Consider the following 25843-nt stretch of genomic DNA (forward strand, 5'->3'; position numbering starts at 1 on the left):
ACACACACACACACACACACACACACACACACACACACACACACACACACACACACACAGACTCTCTAACTGTCTAGCAACCTCTCCATCCACCCTCAAAGATAGCGCACCGCTGGGTTCTCTGGGGCTCAGTTACCCTAGCAACCAGTGATGTCACAACACCCCCGCCTTATCGATTATCTCTGTGGTCGTCATAGTCCCCTGTTTCCAGTGCATCTAAGTGTCTGTGTGTGTGCGCTTTGTTCCGCTCTCTAAACAGAGGTAAATAACACCTTAATGACAAGGTGCCATCAGTGGGCAGAGGTCTGAAACGGTATGACTCCATCTGCACAGGCCAGGAACATGAGGGCTGAAGGTGTTAAACCTTGAATAATGAACTTCCCTACAGCCGTTTCCACAGACATCCTTTCCATGAAGCCGCCATTGATCTAGACCAAGGGGAACCAACAATCATAAGAGACCAGGTTTAAACCCAAACCAGCTCCGTGGTGGCGGTGGTGGCGGTGCGAGTGAAAAGGATTTCAAAACCTTTGACAGAGGTTTCCTCAAAGACGCTTGTCATTTCACAACATTGATCCGTGGCTTCAGCACCGGTTCATCAGCCTTGTTATCTCCAAAGCTCCTCGCCCATCCAGCCGCCTTTGATTCGGTTTTGTCTGTTGTGACAGCCAGCGGCGGGTCCGGCACCGCACCACAAGCGCGATAAATTCTATTTAACAACCGCCCCCCTCTGCGCTGCATCTCCTTCGAAGCCCTCAACGAAAAACCTCCTGAGCCAAAGCAGTCCATTAGCAACCCGCATTTATCATGGAGTTAGAAAAACAAGCGCCTTATACCTCTCGCCGTCCTAAGACGGCTCGACAGGTCTGTCATTGTCCTGTCTGCGAAACACAAGATACCTCAGAAATAAACACCCGGCAGCGTACTGCTGGTTAAATGGCAAATGCATCACCTGTCCCCTTGTATTTGCTCAAAATATTGCTTTCTATAAAGTGCTTTCCAACAGAGCAAGCGGGCCGGAGATTTAACTGACGAGAGAACCCCCCGAGAAGGAACTGTGTGGGGTTATTCGTCAAAATAACTTTAAATCAAAGTTAACGCGACACTTTGAAAGGCATGGAGAGACGGTAGCTACCAATTTACAGCCATAGCTGAGGTCAATGTTTACTCAAAATCAGGACTGTTAAGCGTTGTATGAGAGGAATATAACTACATAAGGCTTTTGGCATTAATGAATAACAGTTTTATTCATGGATCCACCCTGCTCCCACCACCCGTGTAGTCCTCTCTTTCATTGGCTTTCGGTTTCAATGGACGTACCCTCCAATTCTGTTCCTATTTTTTCTTTTCTGTCTTTCTGTCCTGAAAAGATTGATGTTGACGTACAACATACAGTGATGTGTCTCAGAGCCTTCGTGTCAAACAGCAGCAGCAGGACGTTAAAGGTCAAAAAACGACATCCCGGATGAGGGGATGGGAAAGAAAAAACAAAAACAAATTGTTGATGTTTTTATTTCACTCGCTGTTTCACTGTGTCACTATTATTCACTGTTTCTTTCATGTAAATAACAACAAATTATTATTAAAGCTGCGTCAAGCGATATTCCTGCTCATCGAGTTGAGTCGGAAGACTCCCTGTAACACCATGGATCGCCAAATACTGTCAGTCACCATGAGAATCATCTCCCTCATCTCCTGATACATGTGCTTTTCGGCTAACTGTTTTCTTTTTGATGGTCCCTCAGAGATATTGCATTGACATATCAGATGCATCATATTGATGGAGGAATTGTGTCGGAGGCAGGGGGTCATTTCCATGAATTTCACTCAATGAAGAATCTTGATTTTTTATCACAGGGCACACACACCACATGCACTCATGTAGCAACGGCGACCAACACACACACACACACACACACACACGCTTCAAATGGTGGCCGGTGAAATGAGTTCTCTGCTTTTAACCCAGCCTGGCTTGTCCTTCCTCCGGGGGGCAGCCAGGAGCAGTGGGCATCATATAGCAACGTGCCCGGGGACCAATTTTCAAACGTCCATCGCTGGTCAGACGAGGAGGTTCTGCATGTTTTTGGTGAGGGTCCTTGTCTTTGATGTTACAAGGAGGAAACCCTATGTGAGGAGGGGGAGAACATGCAAATTCCACACAGAAAGGCTCCTAATTGGGAGAAAACTAGATTCCGCCAGGTAGGAATCAAACGCAGGACCTTGTTGCTGTGAGGCAGCAGTGCAATGCACTGTGCCACCGTACCCCTATGGAGCTTTAGAAAGAAGAAGAAGAAACAGTCTTTATTTGTCACACAACACACCACACTACAACACATGCTTGCACACACACACACACATGCTTTGATGGTGGCCGGTGAAATGGTTCCTCTGCATTTAACCCATCCTGGCTTGTCCTTCCACCGGGGGCACAGCCAGGAGCAGTGGGCAGCATACGTGGACGCGCCCGGGGACCAGGTGATCAGTGTCCATCGCTGGTCAGACGATGACGATTAAAAGGGACCTATAATGCATATACCTATAATGCAAAACTCACTTTTTCAGTGCTTGTGCACCAATACACTCTACATTTGAGCTGATGGGCCTAATAACACCAACTGTGAAATAAGTCATCCCAGTTTTTTGGGAGCTGTCTGTTTCAGAAAACATGTCCTAAAACCAACCATTCAGCTTTGCTGCCCTTATAAACGGCATTGCAGTAATATACGTCACTTCTGTAGAATAAGAACCGTCCTCCATCTGAGTAACTCCACCCACGCCTGGAGCGCGACCAGACCCGCTAGCAACAGAGCTAAGAGCTAATCACAGGAAGTGCTCTGGGCTCACAGACCAGCACAAATCTTTTAAAAGAAAGAGTAATTAATACTGGAATTAAAACTGTCGGTGACAAAACTGCCAACGATGGAAATGTAGAATTTGCTGTGTGTTTCAAATTTCGTGATCCCCTCTGCGTTTCTCCAAACAAAACCGAAGATGTATTTATTTAATTTTATTTTATTTTCCGATGTTTCCGCAATTGAATGATACAAAAAAGCCCCAAGCCTCACTCTCTCCTGCTCCAACCTTCATACTACTCCTGACACCGCAGTGAAAACGAAACGGAATGAACTTTTAGATGAGGCCTTGTAGATCTAATATGAGTGAAGATTCAGCAACTGGATCGCTCATTTCTCGCCTCAAACTTGTTCAAAAAAAGATTTTAGTGTGCTGATAAGGTGAAATCAGTGAAAGTTTACCAAGCGAAAGCAACGGAACCTGTGGTAAAGCTCAAACCCCATTGGCTCACAGAACCCGAAGCTTGTGCTAGAACCCTATCGGCTCACAGAACTAGGGGCCTCAGGAGGGAGGCTCCATCCACCAAACAGAGCGTCAGGAACACGATGGATTCAGAGGCATATTATCATGGCTGGAATGCATAATCTAAGTGGTATTTTCAGAAAAAAACAAAACTTCAAAAACATGTTTTGGGGACCTCAGTAGGTCCTCTTTACGGGTTAGGAAAGGTTATTTCACTCCAGCATCGAATTAATATCAGAGAGCCAAGATGCTGTAAAATGAGTAAATGACTGGAACGTGTGAATAATCAGAGTGTATTCAACATTCATCACTTATGAGTTTGAATCAGAAACACAGAGTGCAATGCGTCAGTGGGCTCATCAATCCATAAAGAGGTTTTGACAGCCACAACATCAACCACTAACATTCAATGCCTCGTTAGCAGAGTGAGGCATATACGCACTCGTACATATTGTACCCAAAGACCTCGTCCCGATAGAAGACCATCATTTAGCAGCAAAGAAAACTGCGGAAGTCTGAGCACAAACCTTCTATGTGTGGCAGTAGCTATTACAGGAGCAGGCGAGCAGATACAGTTAATCATTTTTTTTTTTCCCTGGAGCGCAGACTTCACAGGGAATGGAGAGAAATCTCAGGAATCAGCAGAAAGATTATGAAAGCAGGTGTTTCCTTGAGGAAATACCACGGGGCGAAGAATGTGCGATCTGTGAGTTTCTCCTCTCAGGAAGAAAAAAACTCCATCCCGCCGCTGTTTCCAATTTCAGGACTCTCCAACAGACGCTCGCTGTGTTAGTGCTCGTCCCAGCCACGCTCATTCACCCTGCAGTCACACGCATGCCGCACGTACGCACGCACGCACACATACACACACACAAATACACACAGCGATCATGTTCTGGCCTCCACACAACTGGGAATCTGAGACGACAGAATTGAGACATAAAGACTTTCCTGAAACGGTATCTGCCAGTTTTAGATGTCCAACCCCATTAAAACACTAAAATCTATCCATTTCAGGTGCTTTGCAGGCTCCGTTTATGTTGTGCTGTTCACTAAGAAAGTGTCTTCCTCTCACTGCTGTGGCATTTATAGGCTATGGCACTGTGGGTGGTTTGAAAAAAATAAATGTGCACTGTAAAAATAGAAGAATTTATGGATCCTATTAATTGTTCCTATGCACAGGGCAATTTAAAGTGCCATTTTGCAGCAGCAATTTGAGATAATTTAAAGGTACAGCTGAAGGAATTAAAGCTAATTAACTCTCCAAGCGCAAGTTAATCTTCGCTGTTTCATTACTTGCCTATATTACCCTGTTGTTGTGGAATTAGTTTTTAGGCGGACAGAACTAGTTTCTGACGCGGAACAAACACGCTGATGAACGTGTGTGTGTCGAACTTCTGGGATTCAAATGCTGTTCTCTGCTTTTGATTCGCAGGGCGTTCCAGGTTGGGCTTTGAGGACTTTTTCTAAATGATGCATAACTGGGTCAGGGTGATGTTGGCTTGCACTTTGCAATGCAGAGGGACCCCACGTTTGCCGTGAGTCTCCTGCAAATGAATAATAACTTCTAAGGCACCTGCAGTTTTTTTGGCTTTATTCTTTTTGAAGATAAACTTCTCCTGCGCTATCCCTAGCGCAGATGAACCTGGATTAAGCTGCATGTAACCTTGGGGTACGTGCAGCTCCAGCTGCCTGGACACCTTTTGGCTATCAATCTGTCAATATCGACTAATTTGATGCTGTCGTATATGTGCATACAGCGTGAGCGGCCAGATCGTTTTGATAGTTTCGTTTTGTGAATTTTAACAGCCTTTGGAAAACACAGGGAAATGTCGGATTATAAAGAGTTAAAGAAAACCGAGGGACGACAGTAGTAATTGTATTTACTTCTGTATTTACTTTTAATTTGTGCTGGCAGTTCAGCAGGTCAGCAACTCCAGAAAATGTGTGGTATCAATAGTCTCCCTCAAATCTCCCTGAAATCGGTCTCGCCAGCTTGAGACGTCTGGTACTGTTGGTGTTGTTGGGACTGCGGTCATAACCCACCTTGTCTTGGCCAGTGGCACCCCTCTATTTTCCAGCGATGAGGAACAGCCATGATCTGAATAACAACAACCAACAAACGTACAGAGGACCAGCTTGAGCGTTCCCCGTCTCCTCATGTATGCCCCGGCAGCGGCAGTGGCCCGAGCTGCGGGATCCCCATAGACCTCCTCCACACTCAGATGCAACAGAAAATCAATGCCTTACATACCCAAGGTAAATCCAGGGAGTCCCAAGGCCGAACAGGTTATGCTCCCTCTAATAGACCCCTGCGGCAACTACATTATTGACAAACCCTCAGCCATTTAATAGTCAAATTCAAAAAAGTCACATCAAGCTGAATTACTACGTGGCCGGTGGAGCACAGCAGGCTTTTTTATGTAGCTTTTTTTTCAATGTGGATGTGTGGCTTAATCTTTCAGTAGGAGAACAATGCCAGGTATTCCCCCAGAGAACAAAAACAATGTTCATGTCCAGAAGAGTACAGTGTACAGCTCCCCTGAACAATGGGACATGCAGTGCAGTACCAGTGATTGATTAAGGCTGCTGCATCATTGTAAAATTCAAATACTACAGATATTTTATAAAACTTCTGAGAGTGCATCTGCTGGACTACTAGAGCCGTGCTTTGAACAAATGGCCATACTGTACTTTTGCAAGTGGCCATTAACCTTAAGAACAATATTAGCAGTGATAGGATCTTAGGGAATATGCTTTGTTCAAGAGAACTGAAAATCTGTAACGATAGTGTTGCTTTTTAACATATTTGGACCGGTGAATAATGCTGAAGGTGTCTGAACCACTTGCGCTCCACTGATTATAGCAATATGTGAAATGCTACACTCGTGTTATTGATTAAAAAAGATAACCGGTGTATTGTTACTTTGGTTGATTCTTCAATATGAACTTGGGTATATGGTATATCACTGCATATGCTTTGACATATGCTTTGTGTGGCTTAAGTAGCCACGCGCAGTCAAGCGGTGCCCTTTTTTTCTTGGTAGCCCTCGGATGTGCCTTGCTGGTAGGTTCATATCATTTGTAATTTGTGTGGGTATCAACGGTATAGCATGTCTTTGGGAACAGCTGGAACACGATGCAGGTTTGCCTTACATCTATCCTACCCCCCACGGTCTCACAGTGTTCGCTCAGTCAGGAATCCGATATCAGTATTAGGCCCGACTTTTTCAGAGGTTTTACGAAAACAAGCGCCCAGAAGAGACGCTCGTGAAGCCTGTAGTGCACGGTAATAAATCTCGACACATCGACCCTCAGCTAGCGCCATTCAGAGAGCCACCTTAGCCCTGGCTCTCACAAGGCAGTCCATGCTCGTTACTCAGATGTAGTTTGTAAGGGGACACAAACTAACAAATATATGCATGAGAACACATCTACTGTATACACCCTCATACTCAGATGTGCCATACACTGGCTTTTCTGAGCCCATCTCCATGATGGGTTAAGAGATCCGAAACGCTCGTCGTGGCGAGCATTACTGTGGGAGTCGAGCACGGGTTTTGGTGGCAGGGGGAGGCCTGACATGATAACCATGGCAACAGGACGGAGGAACGGGGCGGCGAGGTACCTCGTCCGAAGCAGGGCAAATTGGACGTTCCCCGACACTTCTTCAGACTGCTTTCCAGGGACAGGGAGCAGGACTCGGAATGTTGACACTTGGTCCCAGTCCAGCCCTCCTTGCAGTCACACCTGCCGCAGTTACACTGGCCATGACCTGCAGGGAATGAAGGTGTTGGAGGGAATGAACAAGTGTGCACTTGAGAGGCAGTAAAGCGACAGAGAGAGAGAGAGAGAGAGAGAGAGAGAGGGAGAGAGAGAGAGATGGAGACAATATAATGCAGAACAGAAGTATGGACGATGATGAGAGAAGATTGGTGGATAGTGCACGTTGGACTAGGACAGGTAAAGAGGAAAAGTGAAATTTAGCATTACGAGAGCAATGACTGGCTGAACAGACTATGGCCCTCTAGTGGCCTCTAATGCTGGGATCAGACTACACGAATTCAGCTCGATTGTGATCCAATTTAGTCGTGGCCGGAGGCCCCCACGGCACCCAGACGAAAAGTCTAGCATGTTTCGTATTTTCCTGCCTATTCCAAAGACGCAGAGTAGTCGCTGGTGCACATACCTGTATGTAAACATGGCAAAGAGAAAGAGGGACGCTGCTGTCGCATTGCACCCGGGAAGGTCTGATGATGTCATTCTGCATAATAATTAGCCATGCGCGCTGGGGCGTCTCCGGGGACAAGGGACAGGGGAGGTGGAAGGGCCGAAACCGAGATTGAGATTGTACGTCTGTTGCTGACACAGATCGCATCTACACTGGAATGGGACCACAAGGCCTCCAGCGTCACACGTACCACTTCTGTGGCCATGTTTGTTGATAGTTTCTTGACCCTCCCTCCCCCCCAACGACCAACAGTACGAACTCGCGCAACGACGATTGGTCTGCGTCATACTTGCACAGTTGCCAGTCTCCTGACCAAGACACGGCAAGAATAAATGCCACTATCGTCGCCAAACCTGACATGGTGACCATCAAAGACAGAAATATTGTGTAATTGCATAAGCCGCTAGATGACCAGTATTCATTGCATCCTCGTCTGAATAGAGAGAGAGAGAGACAGAGAGAGAGAGAGAGAGAGAGAGAGAGAGAGAGAGGAGTGTGTGGACTGTGATCCATGTATGTATCTGTATTCTCTGGCAATGAGCCGTGCTCCAAAGCAGCGCTGACAGCACAGTTGAGATTAATTTCCGGAATAATAATCATTTGGTTTGTGAATAACAAGCACGGGGCTGTATCATCCATCACATTTTGTTTATTAATTGGTTAGTGTAACAGAAGAAAAGGTCATTCCCACCCTCCCCTCAGTGGTAACTTTCATCGGGATAAAACTGCACGAGATCCGGGAGAGGAAGTGCTGTTTGTGCGTTAGCTGGCGAATCAAAACCCTTTACCCCGGCGTCCGCAACAAAGCTATTTGCTGTTCTTATGTTGGAATATTCAGACAGCCGCGTGTGTCTCAAAACAAAGAGAGCAGACCTGAACAGAAGTCGTCGGTGTATCGGTCGTAGGTCGCGTGACAGTTCCTCTCATCGCACTCGCAAGTGTCTCCGTGAATATCGCCCCAGTCTCCCGATGGGTCCACGTCGTAGCACGTGCACTCTCCGCACACGCAGGTCCCTGCAATGCACGCAAACACACAATGAATTTTTGTAGGTAATCGGCATTCTAACCAGAAGTACTGACTCCAGCAGAACACACCAAATAGAGCGTTATGGGGGATTCAATTGAAAACAAGCACCGCGGCGGCCAACTCATTATCGCCGACTGTGAGAAAAGCACAGGAAACCTCAGAGCAAGACGGCGCCGTGACCTGTTCAGCTGGAGGCTTCAGAGCCCAATGAAGATCTTGGCTTACAGGCGTAACATAATCAGACTAAAGCCCTCCAGCGCCGCAACTGTTTGGCTCTTAGGCTCCGAAACAAAGTGTGGAAACAGAAAAAGCCAGTGGGAGAAACCTGGTTGGGTAGGGACAATAGGAGAATTACTCACGCCATCCCTGTCTCTGTATGTCTGAGTAGTACTATGCTGTGCTTTGTATTCTATATGCTCTCTCTCTCTCTCTCTCTCTTTCTCTCGCTCTCTCTCTCTCTCTTTGTATGGCCCTGTCAGTTCCTCTCCCTCCCTCTCTCTCTTTCCGTGGAGTGCCTGTACCAGTCAAGCGGGAGCCAGTGGAAATCCCATTTCCTCTTATCAGCGGTGACAGAGCAGGGGGAGCCCCGGGGGAGCCAGGCCAGCTGGCAAAGCTCCCTGGTTGGAGCCTGGCAACACAGCAGTCCCCAGTCCAGGCCCTGGGCCGCGGGCCACGGGCCCTGGGCCCCGTCTTCCCTGTGCCGCTCGCAGCCATCGAGTCCGGGATTTATGGAAACGCGCTCCGTTGTGTCCCCCGCTGATGTCACGCTTGGCTTCACTGCAGCAGCAGATTGCGGCACCTGGAGCCTCACGCCATCCACCGTGCAAACCAGTTGTATAAATTGTCTGCCTTTAGTTAACCGTAGACTTGCTTCCAGCTTTTTGTTTTGGTAGAAAGAAATTCTGTAGGATGTCTTCAGCCTACTTTATTTTTTTTCCCATCGTGTGCAGAGGGAGATGCCGGCTATTCGTTTAAAAAAACAGCCATATCTATTTGTATACTCGATGCATTTCAGTCACGTTATTTCTGTCTTTTTTGGGCGTTTAGAGGATCCGTTATACAGATAGACGCCCACATTCAGCATGAACCAGCAGGCAAGTAAGAATCCCGATGATATGCTAAATTGGACCGTATTATTGCCTGGATTAAGAACAGAGGAAAGCCTGAGGGATAGAGCAGGCAAAACCATTGCATTGAAACTGTTTGGCAGGGATTTACTAAGTGGTGTCAGTCAAAGCACACACATCTGAGGGAGAAGGGGCTGGTTGCCTCATGGTAAGTGGTTCATGATGGGGTGGAACACATTCAGGTGCTCCTCACATCTTCTCTACAGGATGATGCAAACTTGCGAGCTCTATCCCTCTACTACCCGCCAGGATTGGTTTTGGAGAGGGTTTCGGAACACCTTGCAGAAAATCCCAGCATGGTCCGTTTCCCTCCTTCCAGACACACTGTGATGACCTCCTCTTGTTCTCTAGTGACCCCTGGATCCGTCTTCTGGACCCCCGCAGTGTCCGGCTTAATGGTGGAGGGCAGAATATTGCACCATACTTTGAGTACAGTTGACGGCTGTTCACACTGTGTCAGCTGCGCACTTGACCACAAAATCGAAAACCCGGCTGAGCGACGGGGCTCGGTGCACGTACCACTTAGCCAAGCCCTCAGCCGCTGCACGGTAATTAATTTTAGAGAGCATTTTTCCAAAACCTCCGGGAATGATTTCAGCTAGACTGGCAAGGCTTTCCCTCTGACTGTCTGTCTGCTGACCTCTGATGACTTAAAGTGGAAATGACACAAAGGGATTTTATTACCTGTCTGGTTTGTCCACACCCCTCGTCTCATTTCATCCGCGTATGTTTTTGCCTCTCTCTGCCCCTCCCCGTCTCTCTCTATCTTATATAGGCTTCTGAATTTCTCTTTCTCGCGCTCGCTCCATTTTAATTTGTCGTGCTTTTCCCTTCGTCCCGGGGAAAGCCGAGAGTGCGGGAACGGTGCCAAACGCCGCTTCTCCTCGGTCGTACGTGCGGCCTTGGTTTGCTCAGCCTTCACGTTTGGAGGGCAAAACACAGACAGCGTTATCTAACGAATTTAAAATTACACCGACTGATCAGGGTCTGTGATATCACAGTAATTCAATTATAAGGCACAATCGTGTCTGAATGACAAAATATTATATTCGCAGCTTATAACCCCCCCAGACAACCCCACCAACACACACCTCTGTTGCTGCAGATCTTGCCATCTGGAGAGGTGCATCTCTTCTTGCTCTCCCAGGGGCTGATGTCACACTGGAATTCGCATTTGTCACCATGCCAACCAGCGGCACAGTAACAGTTTCCACAGTAACACTGGCCATGTCCTGGAGGGAGAGGAGCATGCACGTTCACAAACAAGCCATAAGTTCTCCACTCTTTTGTTGTTTATTCATCTCCACTGACGAAAAAATGAAGTCAGGCGGAACCTACTCGAATCAGCTGACGATATTTTAGTGCTGTTTAACGGATTCGGCTGAGAAGGAGAGGAGGATCATCTGACAACGTTTATGACGCTCAGGCTAATCATTCGCTTTGCTCAAATAGCCTTTCAATGTCAAATAGCAGTAGAACCCAAGTCTGCCCGTCCAACGGTAAAAAATAAGTATTGACATTTGAAAACGATGTCAAAGACCTCTTAAGGTTTTGTATCAGCGCAATTCCAAGTGTAAAATGTGAACTGATTTCCACTTTCTATATGTAACGCAGTCTCTTTAACACTGTAGTCTCACTCATCTTTTATAAGTCTTTCTCGGCCGTGCATCGCTGTGATAAAGGTGAAATAAAGAGTGATTAGAGACAAATTTCCTTTCTCATTTCTTTATCTCTTCCTTAATTTCCTCTCAGATTGGAGAAATACACGGTGACAGAATACATCCTAACACAGACCAACAAAACCATGAACTATGATCAAAACACTGTTAAATACATTTATATACATACATGTATATATATATATATATATATTTATGTATTATTATTTTTCACTCAATTCACAATCAGGAAAAGACCTTTTAAAATATTCCCTCTAAATTTAAACACGGTTACTGAAAGTTCCACCCAGTTTCACTTTTTTGGATCTGGACATTTCTGAATGGTTAATTAACATTGACAAGCGGAAACAACAGGTCAAGAGGTAAATTTACAATTAACTTCCAATTAACCTTTATGAAACATTTAGCTCCCAGATTCTATTAATTTATTTATATATTATGATATGATATGATTATTATGAAAACTTGTCTCAACATGTGGCATTTCTGATGAGATTGAAAAGTAGAGTAATAATATAATAAATTAGATTTTAATATTCCTATATACTTTGGCAGCCTATCTGGTCCAAATTAATTCAAATAAAAAACCCTGCAAAATAGTTATAATATTGCTCCATTAATTACAAATTGATATTCTTGCTTTTGTCATGTGAATTGTAAAAATAAAAACCTTTATATAACCTTTATAAAACATTTTGAATTTTCATTAAAACAGGTTTTGTATATTTCTGTATTAACTTTGTTTTCATTTATTTATTTGCATAAAGGGAATTTCTGAATTTCTCTCATTTTGAAACTACTAAACGCAAAAATGATGTAACAGGAAGTGTAACAGGAACAGAGCACATAGTGGGCTTCGTGTCAGTTACAATGCCTGGCAGAAAAAGGATTTTGATCTGTGTCGAACAAGACAGTGGGGGAAAAAAGAAGGTAAGACAGCCTTTGCGCTCAGGTGTGTGATGTGTGTTTAGATTTTTTTGTTGTTTTTTTTTAGAGGGGGGAGGCTGAGACAGGAAACCTGGGGGAGGGGGGCATACCTCCACACACCTCTCCGGTGTCTTCGTCCAGACATTCGCTGTCGTCGCACTCGCAGAAGCGTCCCGTCACCAGGCCCCGGCCGCGGGGGTCGCGGCACATGCAGCTGCCGCACTCACATAAGCCTATCACACACAGTTTTCACGGATCTGTTAGAATGAGGAGGGCCGACACATTAAAGTTTATTATCATTATTATTATTTATTTTCCTGTCTTGTTGGTTTCAGGGGGATTTTTGTGGATTTGTGTGCGTGAAGAACCCAGCTGGCTTGCAGATGTGCGTTTCAACACAGCGTCAGTGCATCAGGGCGACAGCGAGGGGTTGTTGGCTGTTGTTTGAGCACCGAAGGTGGCGACGTGGTGTTTGTGTGTGTGTGTGTGTGTGGGTGCTTGTGTGTGCGTGTGTGTGTGTGTGCACAAGGACTTTGCAAATGGTATTCTTTAGGGGCGGGTTCGGGAGTCAGAGGACGACACGCTGTGAAAAAGATTTGCATTCACTCACGCTGACACATGCATAGCTGCTTTGAAACGCATGGACGCAAACACAAATACACTGTACAGACATGTATAAACACACACACACACACACACAGACAGAAGCAGTAGCACACACAGATGTATCCTGCCTTTAGCTTCAGGCGGGACAGGGCAGCGAGGCCCAGGTGCGTAGACGCCTGTCAGTGTGAGGAAAATAGCCTTAACCCCCAACATCACCTCCCAGCATGGGTCTTCAATCTGTCACTGCTTACCCACATGAGTCCACGTCGGTAAATACACAAGCTGAGACTTTGCCGGGACGCCGTGTGCCCATCAAAGACTTCCGTGGAGACCGAACTGAATTATCAATGCTCACTCGCAGTATTGTTACCTCAAATATGTCAATCTTCCCAATGAGGGTCATTCATTACGTTACATTAATTACATCGAAACTATCATAGTCACAGCCAGCTAAAAGCTATATGAATAAGTAACATGAGAAGAGTTAGAGGTAGAGAGTGGAGAGTGAGGGGGGTAGAGATCTCTTGAGATAGACAGGCCAGTGCAAGAGCATGAACCAATTAATGAAATTTGAAAATATTGTGTATATATAGACACCCATATGTATACAGCATGTATGCAATGTATGGATGAATGAGTTTGAACGTGCGTGTGTGTGTGTGTGTGTGTGTGTGTGTGTGTGTGTGTGTGTGTGTATGTGTGTGTGTGTGTGTGTGTGTGTGTGCACCTGCGTTGGAGCACACTACCCCCTGTGGGTTCCTGCAGAGCTCCCTGCTCTTCTTGCTGGACAGGGTGCACTCCTCCTGGAACTGGCAGGCCTCTCCGTACCAGCCCTCGTCGCACTCGCAGCTCCCACAGTCACAGTAGCCACGGTCTGCAGGGACGGACGCCACAGAATGAGAAAGAAAGAAAACATCAGTCATAACATTTAGACTAACTTTTCCGTTGTTATCCATGTCCCTATTGTTGGATGCATATTTATTAATCTTTCCCTGCTATAGCCTATTAATTTAATTTATCCTGTGCATAGAATCACATTTTGTATATGCTGTATATTTTTGTATTTACTTTTTTAGAAAGTTATGGTTTTCTGTCCAGGTGAATTCATTGTATTTGAAAACTGTACTTAAAATCCAACATATAATACACAAACCATAGGCCAGATTTAACACAGCATAATCTGCAGAACAACAAAGCATTTGGAGTGTGGGAGTACTCTGTTTGAACATACTGTTTATAACATTAGAGTGCTTTCCCGGGCCTGTGGAATGAAGTTATATTTTGCATCTTTGTAGGGATAGTAGAAAATTCAAATTTTGTCCATTTATCAAAAATTCCCCTGGGATGAGAAATGATTTGGTTATAATGGAAGTAAACAGGGCCAAGCTTCATTCATCTATAAACCCATTGAAACATGATTTGAACGCCAAAAAAAAATAAAAAATCACTACAGTTTCAATTCCTGCTATGAATATATTGCCTAATTTAATTGTTTATGTTACCATGGTGTGAGGTGAATATGTGCAACATTACAGAGCACAGTTCGACCAACTAACAAGACAAATATGGATGAATAATGGATCTGACATAATTCAGATGTACTACTACTGTTAGAAGCATTGTGAAAAATCCCATTACCAATTATTATTTAGCAATACTGGACAAATAGAATGCACGTTTCCTTGTAATTGCAGAATTATATATCTTCTGCTTGTGATACACTGGAAGCAACTGGAATGATGAGTGATGTGAATTCAATGGAAAATCACATCACAGAAATAAGGCTGTTGACAAGTTATTATAAATGTGGGTCCCATTACATTTTGCGGCAGGGGGCCTTGTGCGTCACCTTCAATAATTTCTGTGTCTCATTCATCATGTAAATTCAATGTCCTCTTCAAGGGCTATCCATCAGTCCTTAACAATAGAGCATCCCTGCTCCCTCCTCATTATAAACCAGGAGTCCCAGGAGAGAATCAACAGCCGGGAGAAGGAAGGAAGGGGAATAAGGCAAGGTACATTTACATTACATTTAGTCATTTAGCAGACGCTTTTATCCAAAGCGACTTACAATTGTTCAAACACCGACGGACGCAGCCATCAGGAGCAATTAGGGGTTAATTGTCTTGCTCAAGGACACTACAGCATGGTAGCAGGAGGAGCCTGGGATCCAACCAGCAACCTTTAGATCACTAGACCACCAGCTCTACCGCCTGAGCTACCATCCCCCGTAAGGTGCTACAATGTAGACTGATAATAGAATAAACTAGATTGATATTACAGTACATATACCTTGGGAACCTTTCTGGTCCTACTTAATTCAAAATAGTTATAAAATATTGTTTTCTAATGAATTTTTCTCTAATAATTTCAGAATAATTACGATTATATTAATTATGAATAAGAAATAAATTATATATTATTATTATTATTATTACTATTATAATATGTTTATTATTATAAATTGGTAGTAATAGTAGTAGTAGTATTAATAATATTAATTAGATATTAATAATTATACTTATATATTATTATATTATATTATATTAATTAAACATTGATAAATTGATATAATTGGAATGTATATGATTTTTAAAATATTAAAAATTATATTCTTGCTGTAATTTGATTTTTAAAATATTAAAAATGATATTCTTGCTGTAACAATAAAAACATATAAAGTGAATCTATGTTATCTGTGAATCTCCGTTGTTATAGCTGTCTGGTCAAAGCAATAAACTTGCCAAATTCTACAATTACAGTATATTGGCTGTGGAAAAAGAACTGATGCGGCACAGTAGAAAATGATATAAAAAGCAAATAAAAGATAATTATGATATTGTGTCGTATATAGTTAAATTTTTTGCCACGTGAGCTCCTAAAACGCGACGCTGTGGTGGTTAGGGTGCGGGCGGCTGTTTTCCGTCAGTGTTAGAACCATATTCTCGTTCATGCTTCCTTCTCTGGGTGTTGAAGCTGTCGGCGCATGAGGCTCAAAACACACCCTCAGAAATGTACGTTTGTGGTCGGAGGGCGTGGTTGGGCGTCTGCTGCCAGGGGGATGGAAGGAGCAGACACAGCAGCGGGCAGTTGAACTTATTGACAGATGCTTGGAAAACTGCCATGTGTCTCTTCTCTTTGAAAGTGAGGCTGGGTACAGCGCATTGAATGTAACGCCCCTGAAAAGGTGTGTTTTGTGTTCCTCGAGGGTGCAGGAGTGCCTGAGCAGGCGCGATCTTTCGATCGGAAGGACAATAAAGCCTGACTGTACTCGAAACCTCTTATCCGTTCGTCCAACCTGGCCCGCGCGACAGAGAGTCTTGTCACGACCTTCTATTTAAATAACCTTCAACGGTCTTACACACCAAAAACAACAGTCACTGCTTGCAATCTATCATTGTTTTGATATTATCTTTTAATTATGAATTGTTATTATGAACCAATGAAATCACAGTGTTTCATTGGCCGATGCTGTACATCAAATAGAAAATTGTGAACCGTTTCATCTCCTTTCACAAAATCTGTGCCCCGCAATGCGGTTCCTCATGGACAGCAAATATGCCGTTCGGACCCACAAAGCCTGACATATTGGATTTTCCGCCAAACCCAAATCCTCATTTCTCCCCGTTCCTCCAAAGCCTTTCGCCATATTCTCATTAAATGGTGTGGTAGGGCATCTAGAGACCAATGTCTTTAAAAGGCATTACTCTGCAGGTTGATTAGGCATAATACTGTAGCATTTGACGACCAGTGGAATTTCATAAAACGCATCGTAAACAGGAAGTACAATTTGCGCAAAATGATATGGAATTAAATGACACCTGACCGGAATGAGGCCTGTAAGGTTTGGAGTCATTTGGCCACATGGTAGTAGTAGTAGTAGTAGTCGTAGTAGTAGTAGTAGTAGTAGTATTAAAAATAACACATTTTCTAGTGGTGCCTTTTCTGAATTACTATCTGCAATGGATAGAATATTTCCAGAATATTACAAATGCACAAAAGACCCGTCCCAGCCTGTACCCTCACATCCCCACCTCCCCACCCCCGGCCTACTTCCTCCAACAGGATATCACGAAGCCGCCGCCAACCACCAGCCCCCGTTAAGCCCTGACAATCACTCTGACATTTAAATTGGGTCCATTTTATCGGGTGGGCGAAAGTTTATATGTGCGTGGGAAGCCGCTCGTCCGTCCACAGTTTATCTATCGGTTTATCAGCCTTGGGGTGTCTGTGAACCGCTCACGCCGCTCTGACGGACATGCGGTGAAGCCAACTGAGTCCCCGGCAGCTCGTGGTCACAGCCAATCGGGGTCAGGGAGAGGGTGAATGGCGGTAATAAAAGGTGATGTAGCATGACCGTGATAAACTGTTGACGGGGAGAAGACGGTGACTCATACAGTGGAGCTAATTTGCATGGGTTTAGGATCCCTCTCACAGCTCTTCTCTAGTGTCGGTATACAGTATATTACTCTGAGGTATAGATAAACAAGGAAATATGTCTTAATGGAACATGGGCAGGAAAAATGATGCAATATTGAGCGATGAATGAGGTCAGATATTAATACTGGACACAGATAAGATGCATTTGACACATCCAAATACAATCCCCATTAATGAATGTTTTCCGTGTCGCCCATCGGTTCGGCATCAAGACTATTTGTTGTCACTGAATTAATTGCATATAATTTTCGCCACGTTCCAGGCAATTTTCCAGACATTTATGACAATTCCTCCCATTTATTTGCGACAGCTTGTTTTGAAAATCACGTTGGTACCAAGATATCTGAGAATATCTCCAAGCTCATTTATTTACTTTCCGCTGACATTTGGTATGTGGATGGCATTTCCCATTTCACTTTGTTTAGATCATGTTCTCCATACTACATGATATTCATTTGAGTGGAGTAATTATTTCCTCTTTGCCCGCCTCTCCCTGTGGGCTGTGGAGCATGAAACGACAGCACTTGTCAGCTCTTGTTTCGCTGGCGAGCGCTCGAAGACACCTGTCGCAGGTAATAACTCATTCTCTGTGTGTGCTATACCTCCAGAACCGGGGAGACCAGCATCCACCCTTCCGGGTTTTGCCACTCCGAACATTTAAAATTCAGTGCCTGGATGTTCCATCTGTTTCTTAAAGGACTCCATCCTGTTCGATGTAACGCCTCTGGGGCACAGGGCCGGGCGGCGAGGCACCAACACTTGTTTTTTCTGCATTACGTCTCTGGTAAACAATCAGCCACAGTCAAAAGCACCACTTTATTGGGCAGAATTTGAGTGGCATTCTTTAGTCGCGGCCCACACTGGAGCCATTAAGTAACTCACCGCACAGCAGAGCTCAGACCATTTGAATTATAGCAATGAAATAAAAAGAAAATAACCGCTGGGACATCTGACATAAAGGGCTGTAACGGTTTAGGAATTGCATTCCACCGTGTGTCCATATATCCTCCACAATTAGGAGATCATTCATTGTGAGGGGAAGCCGAGGAGGAGTTTGAGAGCCGGTGGCATTAGTTTAATAATGACGTCTGCTCCTGCAAGGGCTTACTGGCATGTGATGTTACGTAAGAGCAGATCAGAAGTCATTTGCTTTGAAACAAAGCTGGCCAAAGTCACTTTCTATCTTCCCCTGGTGTAACATGCCTTCTGGATCTGGTCAGGGTGCCGAAGCTGGGGGCCTTGACGAGTAAGGAACACAAGCCCTGCTCAAGGGAGAGAGAACTAAAAGGATCCATGACAAACTCTGTCAAATACAAAGGAAGGTTTTCGACACCTTGCGCACGCTTGCCATGCTCCACAATGGCTCCTTTAATGTGGGGGAAAAGGAATGGCCACGATCAAGCGGACCAAGATCATAAATGGAAATACGACTTGGCCTGCAGGCTAAAACCGGTGAGCAGCTGCAGGATGACAGCTGCAGTGCCATCTTCACTGCATCTCAGTGGAGATGCAGTGAAGAGCCTTGTTGACACGACTTTAATTCAAACATTTTGTGGGGAGTAATAAGTTGCCGTACAATGAATATTTGATGGAAACCCCCATATAAATGAGACATTAAATTCCGATGAAGATTGTTCTTCAACATGATAAGTCCCTAATGAGTTCAGTCTTAGCCCTCATGGTGTAATGCTGCTCCATGTCCTCACAGTATTGGCTGACGTGTAATTTCTCTGCTTGCTTTTTGCTTCCCTGGGTGCGATATTCTTGAGGAATCTGGCAACGGAAAACGCCTTATTGGAGAATATGCCGAAAAACAGAGCAGAACAATCTGCTCAATTCAATGCAATGAGGCTGGGACAGAGAGAGAGAGAGAGAAAGAGAGAGACGAGAAAAATAATAGAGGGGTGAAGAGAGGAAACGAGAGTGAGGGGAGGGAGACGTGGCTGCGAAATGGGTGGAAAATAAGGCAGAGCTGTTAGAAATCTATGGTATGATGGAAATACTACTGCACTGAGCCCCATCTCGAGGAAGATGGCTGGAAATGGTCCAATTTCGCCAAGAATAATACAACCAGGACAGCTTGACTTAAATATGTCAAAAAAACGTGTAAAACTAGAAACAAATAAATTGTCATAGATTTCAGAAAAATAACAAAAAATATATATATACGTATGCACAGCACAGAGTCAAATTTCAACCAGTGGGTTAAATGACAGGTAGACTTTAGTTTTTTGTCCAGCTGGTGAGCAGCTGGAGCACCAGGTCATCGTAGCATTCAGAGGCGGAGGGGGAAAACAAGATTGCCAGCACAATTGCTTTATCCTTATTGTGCTAAATCTATTCTCTTGAACTATTTCCTTCCATCTGCTATGAATCATGTGGACAAGCATTCACACAAACACACAGCACGTGAAGATGCACACGCACACAACTGGAAAGATTGAATGACCTTTCAAACTATTGTCTGGGGGTTTCAGGATAGCCTTGGGACCCATGAGATCCCGCAAATTGAATACAGACTCTCTCAAGACAATATTCGGCTGCTCTTCGCCTCAGATTCATTAAGGTCTTGTGGGTACAACGGCATTTGAGCAAAGTTATACTCGTTTTTTCGTGAAGTTAAATGTGCACGCGCGCCCGAACAAAAACCTCAGTGTGTTTCTCAACAGCAAGAGAGAAAACTGTTCTGAGATGAAAGGAAACTCGAGGTGCGAAATGCCAAAAAGGCAACATCCTCCGGTCGTTTAAAGTTATTTGGCTGGATAGCAGGGACATTCGAGCTCAAGTAAGAGCTTATGTGATCCGTGGAGGGTTGCACAAGGGGAAAAACGGTCTAAATGGGTCTTTCTTTGCAGATTTATTTTATTTATTTATTAAACCTCTATTTAACCAGGCGGGGTGGTCCCGTTGCTTTTGCAAGGGAGACCTGGCCAAGACAGCAGCAAAGGTTTCAGACAGACAAGGTTAACAAACACAGGGGGAACATAATCCAGAAGGGCCATTAGTACTGTAGGTCACCCTCCACATAAGTCCTATAAAGCAACCCTTAAACAAATTCGAATTGCTCAACTGTCCTTAAAACAATACAGACTTAAACATTACTTTAAGAACTAAAGCAAAGAAAGATATTATTTGGAATGTATCTCCAAAAGTTGACAGCAGACAAACAACGTGGCACCGAGGAACCATCAACCTCTCATTCAACCGTTCCAGGGGAAGTGAGGGGGAGTGAAATTAGATTGAAAAAATAAATACATAATAAAATATTAACATCAACTTGAAAGGGATAGGAACCTAGACCAGATTCACTTTCGTCCCGTTTGTCTTTGTTTTCCATTTCAAAAAACACGGCTGGTGAGAGAATCGCGAGTCCCGATCTGGGGGACAAATTAAAAGAACAGCTCGATGCCAGGGAAAGCAAAACGTCTTCAGAGGAAGAAAAACACACACGGGTTTACCCCTCAGAAGAAAAATCCATCGGCTCTTATCAGTGGGCATTTGTGAGAGGTAGAGATAAAGGGGAGGTGGGGGGAGGGTGCAGCATGGTGCCACTGCTATTTTATCCCTTTCAGAATTCTAGAAATATATTCGGTGGGCGTCACACACTCATGGGAATGCTTGTGTGAATATGTGGGTGCACTAGCTTGTGAGTGTGTAGGAGTGCGTGCGTGCATGTGTGTGCATGTGTGTGTGTGTGTGTGTGTGTGTGTGTGTGTGTGTGTGCGCGTGTGAAAAAACGTATGACCCACAGGTGCATGTACTGTACTGTATGTGTGGGTTGTGGATCTGCGTGTGTGTGTGTGTGTGTGTGTGTGTGTGTGTGTGTGTGTGAATTGTGGATTGTGAATACCCATCCGTCTCCTGATGCATCTAGGTTCCATTTGCAGCATGTGTGTAGCAGTGAGTGAAACCCCATTATCAGGCTGAAGCAGGGTCTCCTCTCTCCAGACCGATGAACCATAATGAGCTCCTCACAGCAGCCAACTTGTCTGCTCAAATAAATCACTCTCCCCTGCACAAGCGCATCAAACACACACACACACACACACACACACACACACACACACAGACACACACACACACACACACACACACACACACACACACACACACACACACACACACACACTCATGCACACGCAAATATCTCCATTAGACCTGTTTGACACTCACAGCTGACTGACTACAATGGAGATTGAACAAAAAGGGGAGATGATTGCACGAATACACAGGCTTCACTCCCCTGTAAGGAGGCGGTGCCCTGCCCGGGGGGATGAAAAAAAACAAAAAACATTCTGCAGAACCGTAGTGGCACAAATGGTCAAAGTCACCCAGCATCAAACTTGTTGGTGCCCAGCAGCCTTGACGCCAAATAAATCACAGGTTTGCATTCCCACTTACAACATAAAAAACACTCTTAAACGTAACCAATGTGTGTACATTGGTTCCGTTTAAGAGTGCTTTTTGCTGCGTTTTGTTTGATTTCGTTGTGTTGTGCGGCTGACGGAATGTCGGCAGCAATGCCGTCAACGGGGGAGGTTGCCTCGTTGGGTAAGCTATTTCTGAGAGCATTGTGCAGTCAGCCTTGCGGTGAATTCATGGATTGAGTGAGTGCATCTGTCGGAGCAACTTGTTAAAATGTCAGCCGACTGGCCAGGTTCAAAGCTGCGCCTCCCAACAAAAGCCTTGGTGATGTAGGCGAACAGCCAGCCGTTTATTAGGAGCGGAATCTTTTGAAGCGATGCCCTGCGCCGCCCGAGCACTTGAAGCGCCAAATAACATTGAGTTCACGCCCACATGGGTTCTTTGCTTGATTCACCCATTGACCGTTAAATAAGCAAGGTTCCTCGTATGACTGCAAACATCAAAGGCTCAACTCTTGCCGGCTGCTTCAGGACTGCTCCCAGTTTTGCACTGCTCTCCCCTCACACCTGGCAGGAGAGTGAGCCAGATCCTTCTGGGGTCAGCCCTACGAGCGGCGATCTGCTGCATCACTTACTGGCCGCTCTCTAATGACCAGATGATAGGGATTCCAGTCGGGGCGAAACGTGCGGAGCCATGTGCCGGCACATGTGCGACCGCCGAGTCACAGCCAACCCCCGCCTCTGCTCTCTCCCCGAGACGCTCGCATTTCGGCCAACGGAATTCCACAGAACGGAAAGTGTGCCAGTAAAAGCGAAAGGCCATCGATCCGGCATTGTGTTTGGACGATCGTGACGTCGTCGGCCCATACCGTTGCAGGATTGTCCGTTGTGTGCGGCGCACACCCAGTCGTGGCACTCGCACCGCGAGCCGTAGAACTTTCCCGGTTCTGTCGCCTGGCAGATGCAGACCCCGCAGTCGCATTCCCCTCTCCCGCTGCATGTCTTGCCATCCGGGGTCCGGCAGCGGCGCAGGGACGACTCTGTGGACAGCCTACATGCACCAGCTGCCGGGCTGGGAGAGAGAGAGAGAGAGAGGGAGACAGAGAGAGAGGGAGACAGAGAGAGAGAGACAGGGCCCGGTCAGCACTCAGTCTGGGGAAAAGTCAAGCGTCAAATATGCCGTTGAGATTTTGTGAGGCCCGTCAGAATGAGCTGCTTGTAATTTGTTTCAACAAATGAAAAATGCGAATTTAATACTTCTAACAGGAGATATGTTCAATAGGATCAGTTGCACATAGATGATCTATGTCTAAAATTGAGCTTTGTCACTAAAACTAAAATCATAACTTGACTTGCCAAAAGGACCCGGTGCTTCTGAATGTTGACATCCATATATTATTTTTAAAATAGACAGAGGCAAAACACTTTTGTACCCCTGTCCAGTTTCTGGCCGTTATTTCATGTAAAAATTCCTTCCCTACTCTCCAGTGAAAGGTGAGGGGGAGTTACGTTTTGCCGTTTTAATTACTACCAGACGTTGTCTCCTTGCCTCCCGGCCCCCTCTCTCTTTCTGTCCTCTCTCAAACCACTTTAAAACGTCAGGAAAAGCGTGTCTGCTCTTTCTTCAGAGTCCAGGTCCGGAAGAGAATCTCAGGAAATAATGAAATGCCGAAACAGAGATCCTTCATTATATATTTATGCTTTTACCTTGTTTTAAAGATACGGTATAATATGGAACCACACGTGGAATGACCCCTCATGTATTGGTTGGAAATATTTCCGTTATTTTTTCCACAGTGCTTCCGTTTTGTCAACTGTTTTAAAGGATAAACAAACGCATGAGAAAAAAAAGACTCGTGGTCACGCGACGGCACGGCTCGGCGAAAGAAAGTTGGGGTCGGAGCAAAATGGAGTGTAAAGGACTGCGGCAATATATCACACAGCGCACCATTGTCTCCGGCAGCTGGTGCTGAGCTTTGTTTTTACTCTGAGGGCGCTCTCCCAGAGATTTGTTTCATTTGGTTGCTTTCTGACATTCCTTTCTATTCCGGCCCGGTTCGGCCCCAGGTCGGCTTTCCTGTTTCGGGAACAGCGGACACCATTTCAAAGCATCCGAAGATCAAGTGTTCCCTCGTCTCTCTCTCTCTACAAGGGAGGTATAGCATCAGCATGTGTTCTGTATCCCACGGGGATACAGTGAGGCACCCAGGGGGGTTTATTTGAGTTCCTGCACGTTTCACACCTACTGCTTTTCACCCTGTCAAATGTTTTGATGACTTAATTGGTAAACAAACACGTTGGGAATTGGGTTCAGACCTGCTACTGAGAGCACGGCGCCGCCGCGCTGTAATCACCTGGCGTCCCGGAAGCTGTCGTTTTTTTTTTTAATGGCGCGCGTGCGTGGGTTTGACACTATTGTCCCGTAAACACAAGATTGGAGGGCAAACAGAATTACACACACACACACACACACACACACACACACAAATGCACGCACACACACACACACACACACACACACACACACACACACACACACACACACACACACACACACACACACACACACACACACACACACACACACACACACACACACACACACGCACACACAGCTCCTGCACAGTCAGGGTGCACCTGCTCGGCGTAAACACCTCCTCTGCAGCTGAGGCAGGTTTACAGACCCTGCATCGGATGGAAACACTTAAAGAGTTTTTGTTAATGGCCAAGGGAAAGAAAGACAGAAGGCAGATGAGGCCACCACATCCACATTCTAGTCATTCCTGCTATTGATTTAATGGGTTAATAGGAATTTTGTGGGTGTCTTAACATGCTGCATCATTTTGCAAAATCCTTTTTTAATGTTGTTATTATAACATGCTGTTTATATGGGACATCATTAAGTAGCATTTATTGGAATTATACTGTATATACACCACTGTATTGCATATAGACATAAGCCACTGCTTTTAACACACCAAAAACACACACACACACACCAAACACACACACACACACACACACACACACCCACAAACACACACACATCTACACACACACACACACACACACACACACACACACACACAGAAAAGGTGCCATCCGCTGCTGTTAACACACACACACATATACACACAAATACACACACACACAAACACACAAAATGCAATGGAAAAGCATTTGACTGACAGCACCATCTTTCGAAAGACGACAGCTAAAGCTTCATGGATAAATAAACAACACAAAGACCGACTCGCAGCCACAGGTTCGGCCACATCTCACTCTGACTGTTTTCCCTTCCGGCAAAAAGCAACTCTCCAGCTCTCACACGTCTTCCATTCTCTGATCTCCCCTTAAGAATCGATGAGTGGGGGGGGGGGGGGGGGGGGGGTATTGAAAACTCACCTCAACGACTGTAACAAAGTGTCCTCAACGGCGGAAAGCAGGATCAGAAGCACCGGAGCCAAGATGGACTGTACCAAAACCCCAGTGTGCATGTTGGAATCCCAGAGAAGCCTTAAGTAAAGTAGCTCGAAGGAATTCCCCAACTTTTTTTTCTCTTCCCCTCTCTCTCTGGTAGCGGACAGAGGGAAAGAGAGAGTACGAGGGGGAAAAGAAGGGTATAGAAAGAGAGAGGGTAGGAGAGAGAGAGAGCGCGGCGGGCTGGCCTGAACTGACTCAAACCCTGCAGAGGCCAACACTCCTCTCTGTACAAGTGCCTTTGATTAGACTTGACTCTCGCACAGCGTCCCGGGCAGCAGCCGGAGCGGGGAAACCTGCCAAAAAGAAAAGTTTAGTCACCAGTTGGAGACATAATTAGAAACAGACTGCTCTTTTTATTTATTTATTTTTTTTATATTTTATTTTTCTTTCCCTCGCATCATGGTCTATCTGTGATATTCTCCTTAATACTAAAATTGATCCAACCACTTATTAAAGTAGGGGTATCACGGATTCTAGCTGGTTACATGCATCGTACACCCACATAGACGGTGCCAAACTGCTCAAGTCTGTTCATTGTGGGTTTTAAAAGTTTGGATAAAGTTCATGGTTTGCCAAATAGCCAACATCTTATGTAATGTAGGCCAAATGTTTTAATAGTTGTTTATTAGGCTACTACAGCA

The 25843-nt window shown here is 45.1% G+C and overlaps 1 protein-coding gene across 1 annotated transcript in view; it reads right to left on the bottom strand.

Moving 5' to 3' along the window:
• Positions 1–25429, bottom strand: part of itgbl1 (integrin, beta-like 1) — a 43842-nt gene extending 18413 nt beyond the window's left edge. Inside the window, exons 1-7 of the mRNA XM_080018742.1 lie at positions 25125–25429; positions 22589–22791; positions 13643–13789; positions 12420–12542; positions 10795–10935; positions 8423–8563; positions 6947–7093 (exon numbers count right to left, since the gene is read on the bottom strand). Of these exons, the coding sequence (XP_079874868.1) occupies positions 6947–7093; positions 8423–8563; positions 10795–10935; positions 12420–12542; positions 13643–13789; positions 22589–22791; positions 25125–25216 (994 nt within the window). The 5' untranslated portion in view covers positions 25217–25429. The remainder of the gene's footprint in view (positions 1–6946; positions 7094–8422; positions 8564–10794; positions 10936–12419; positions 12543–13642; positions 13790–22588; positions 22792–25124) is intronic.
• Between the last annotated feature and the right edge of the window lie 414 nt (positions 25430–25843).

This window comes from Zeus faber (assembly GCF_960531495.2).
Source record: "Zeus faber genome assembly, chromosome: 18".
Taxonomy (NCBI): Eukaryota; Metazoa; Chordata; class Actinopteri; order Zeiformes; family Zeidae; genus Zeus; species Zeus faber.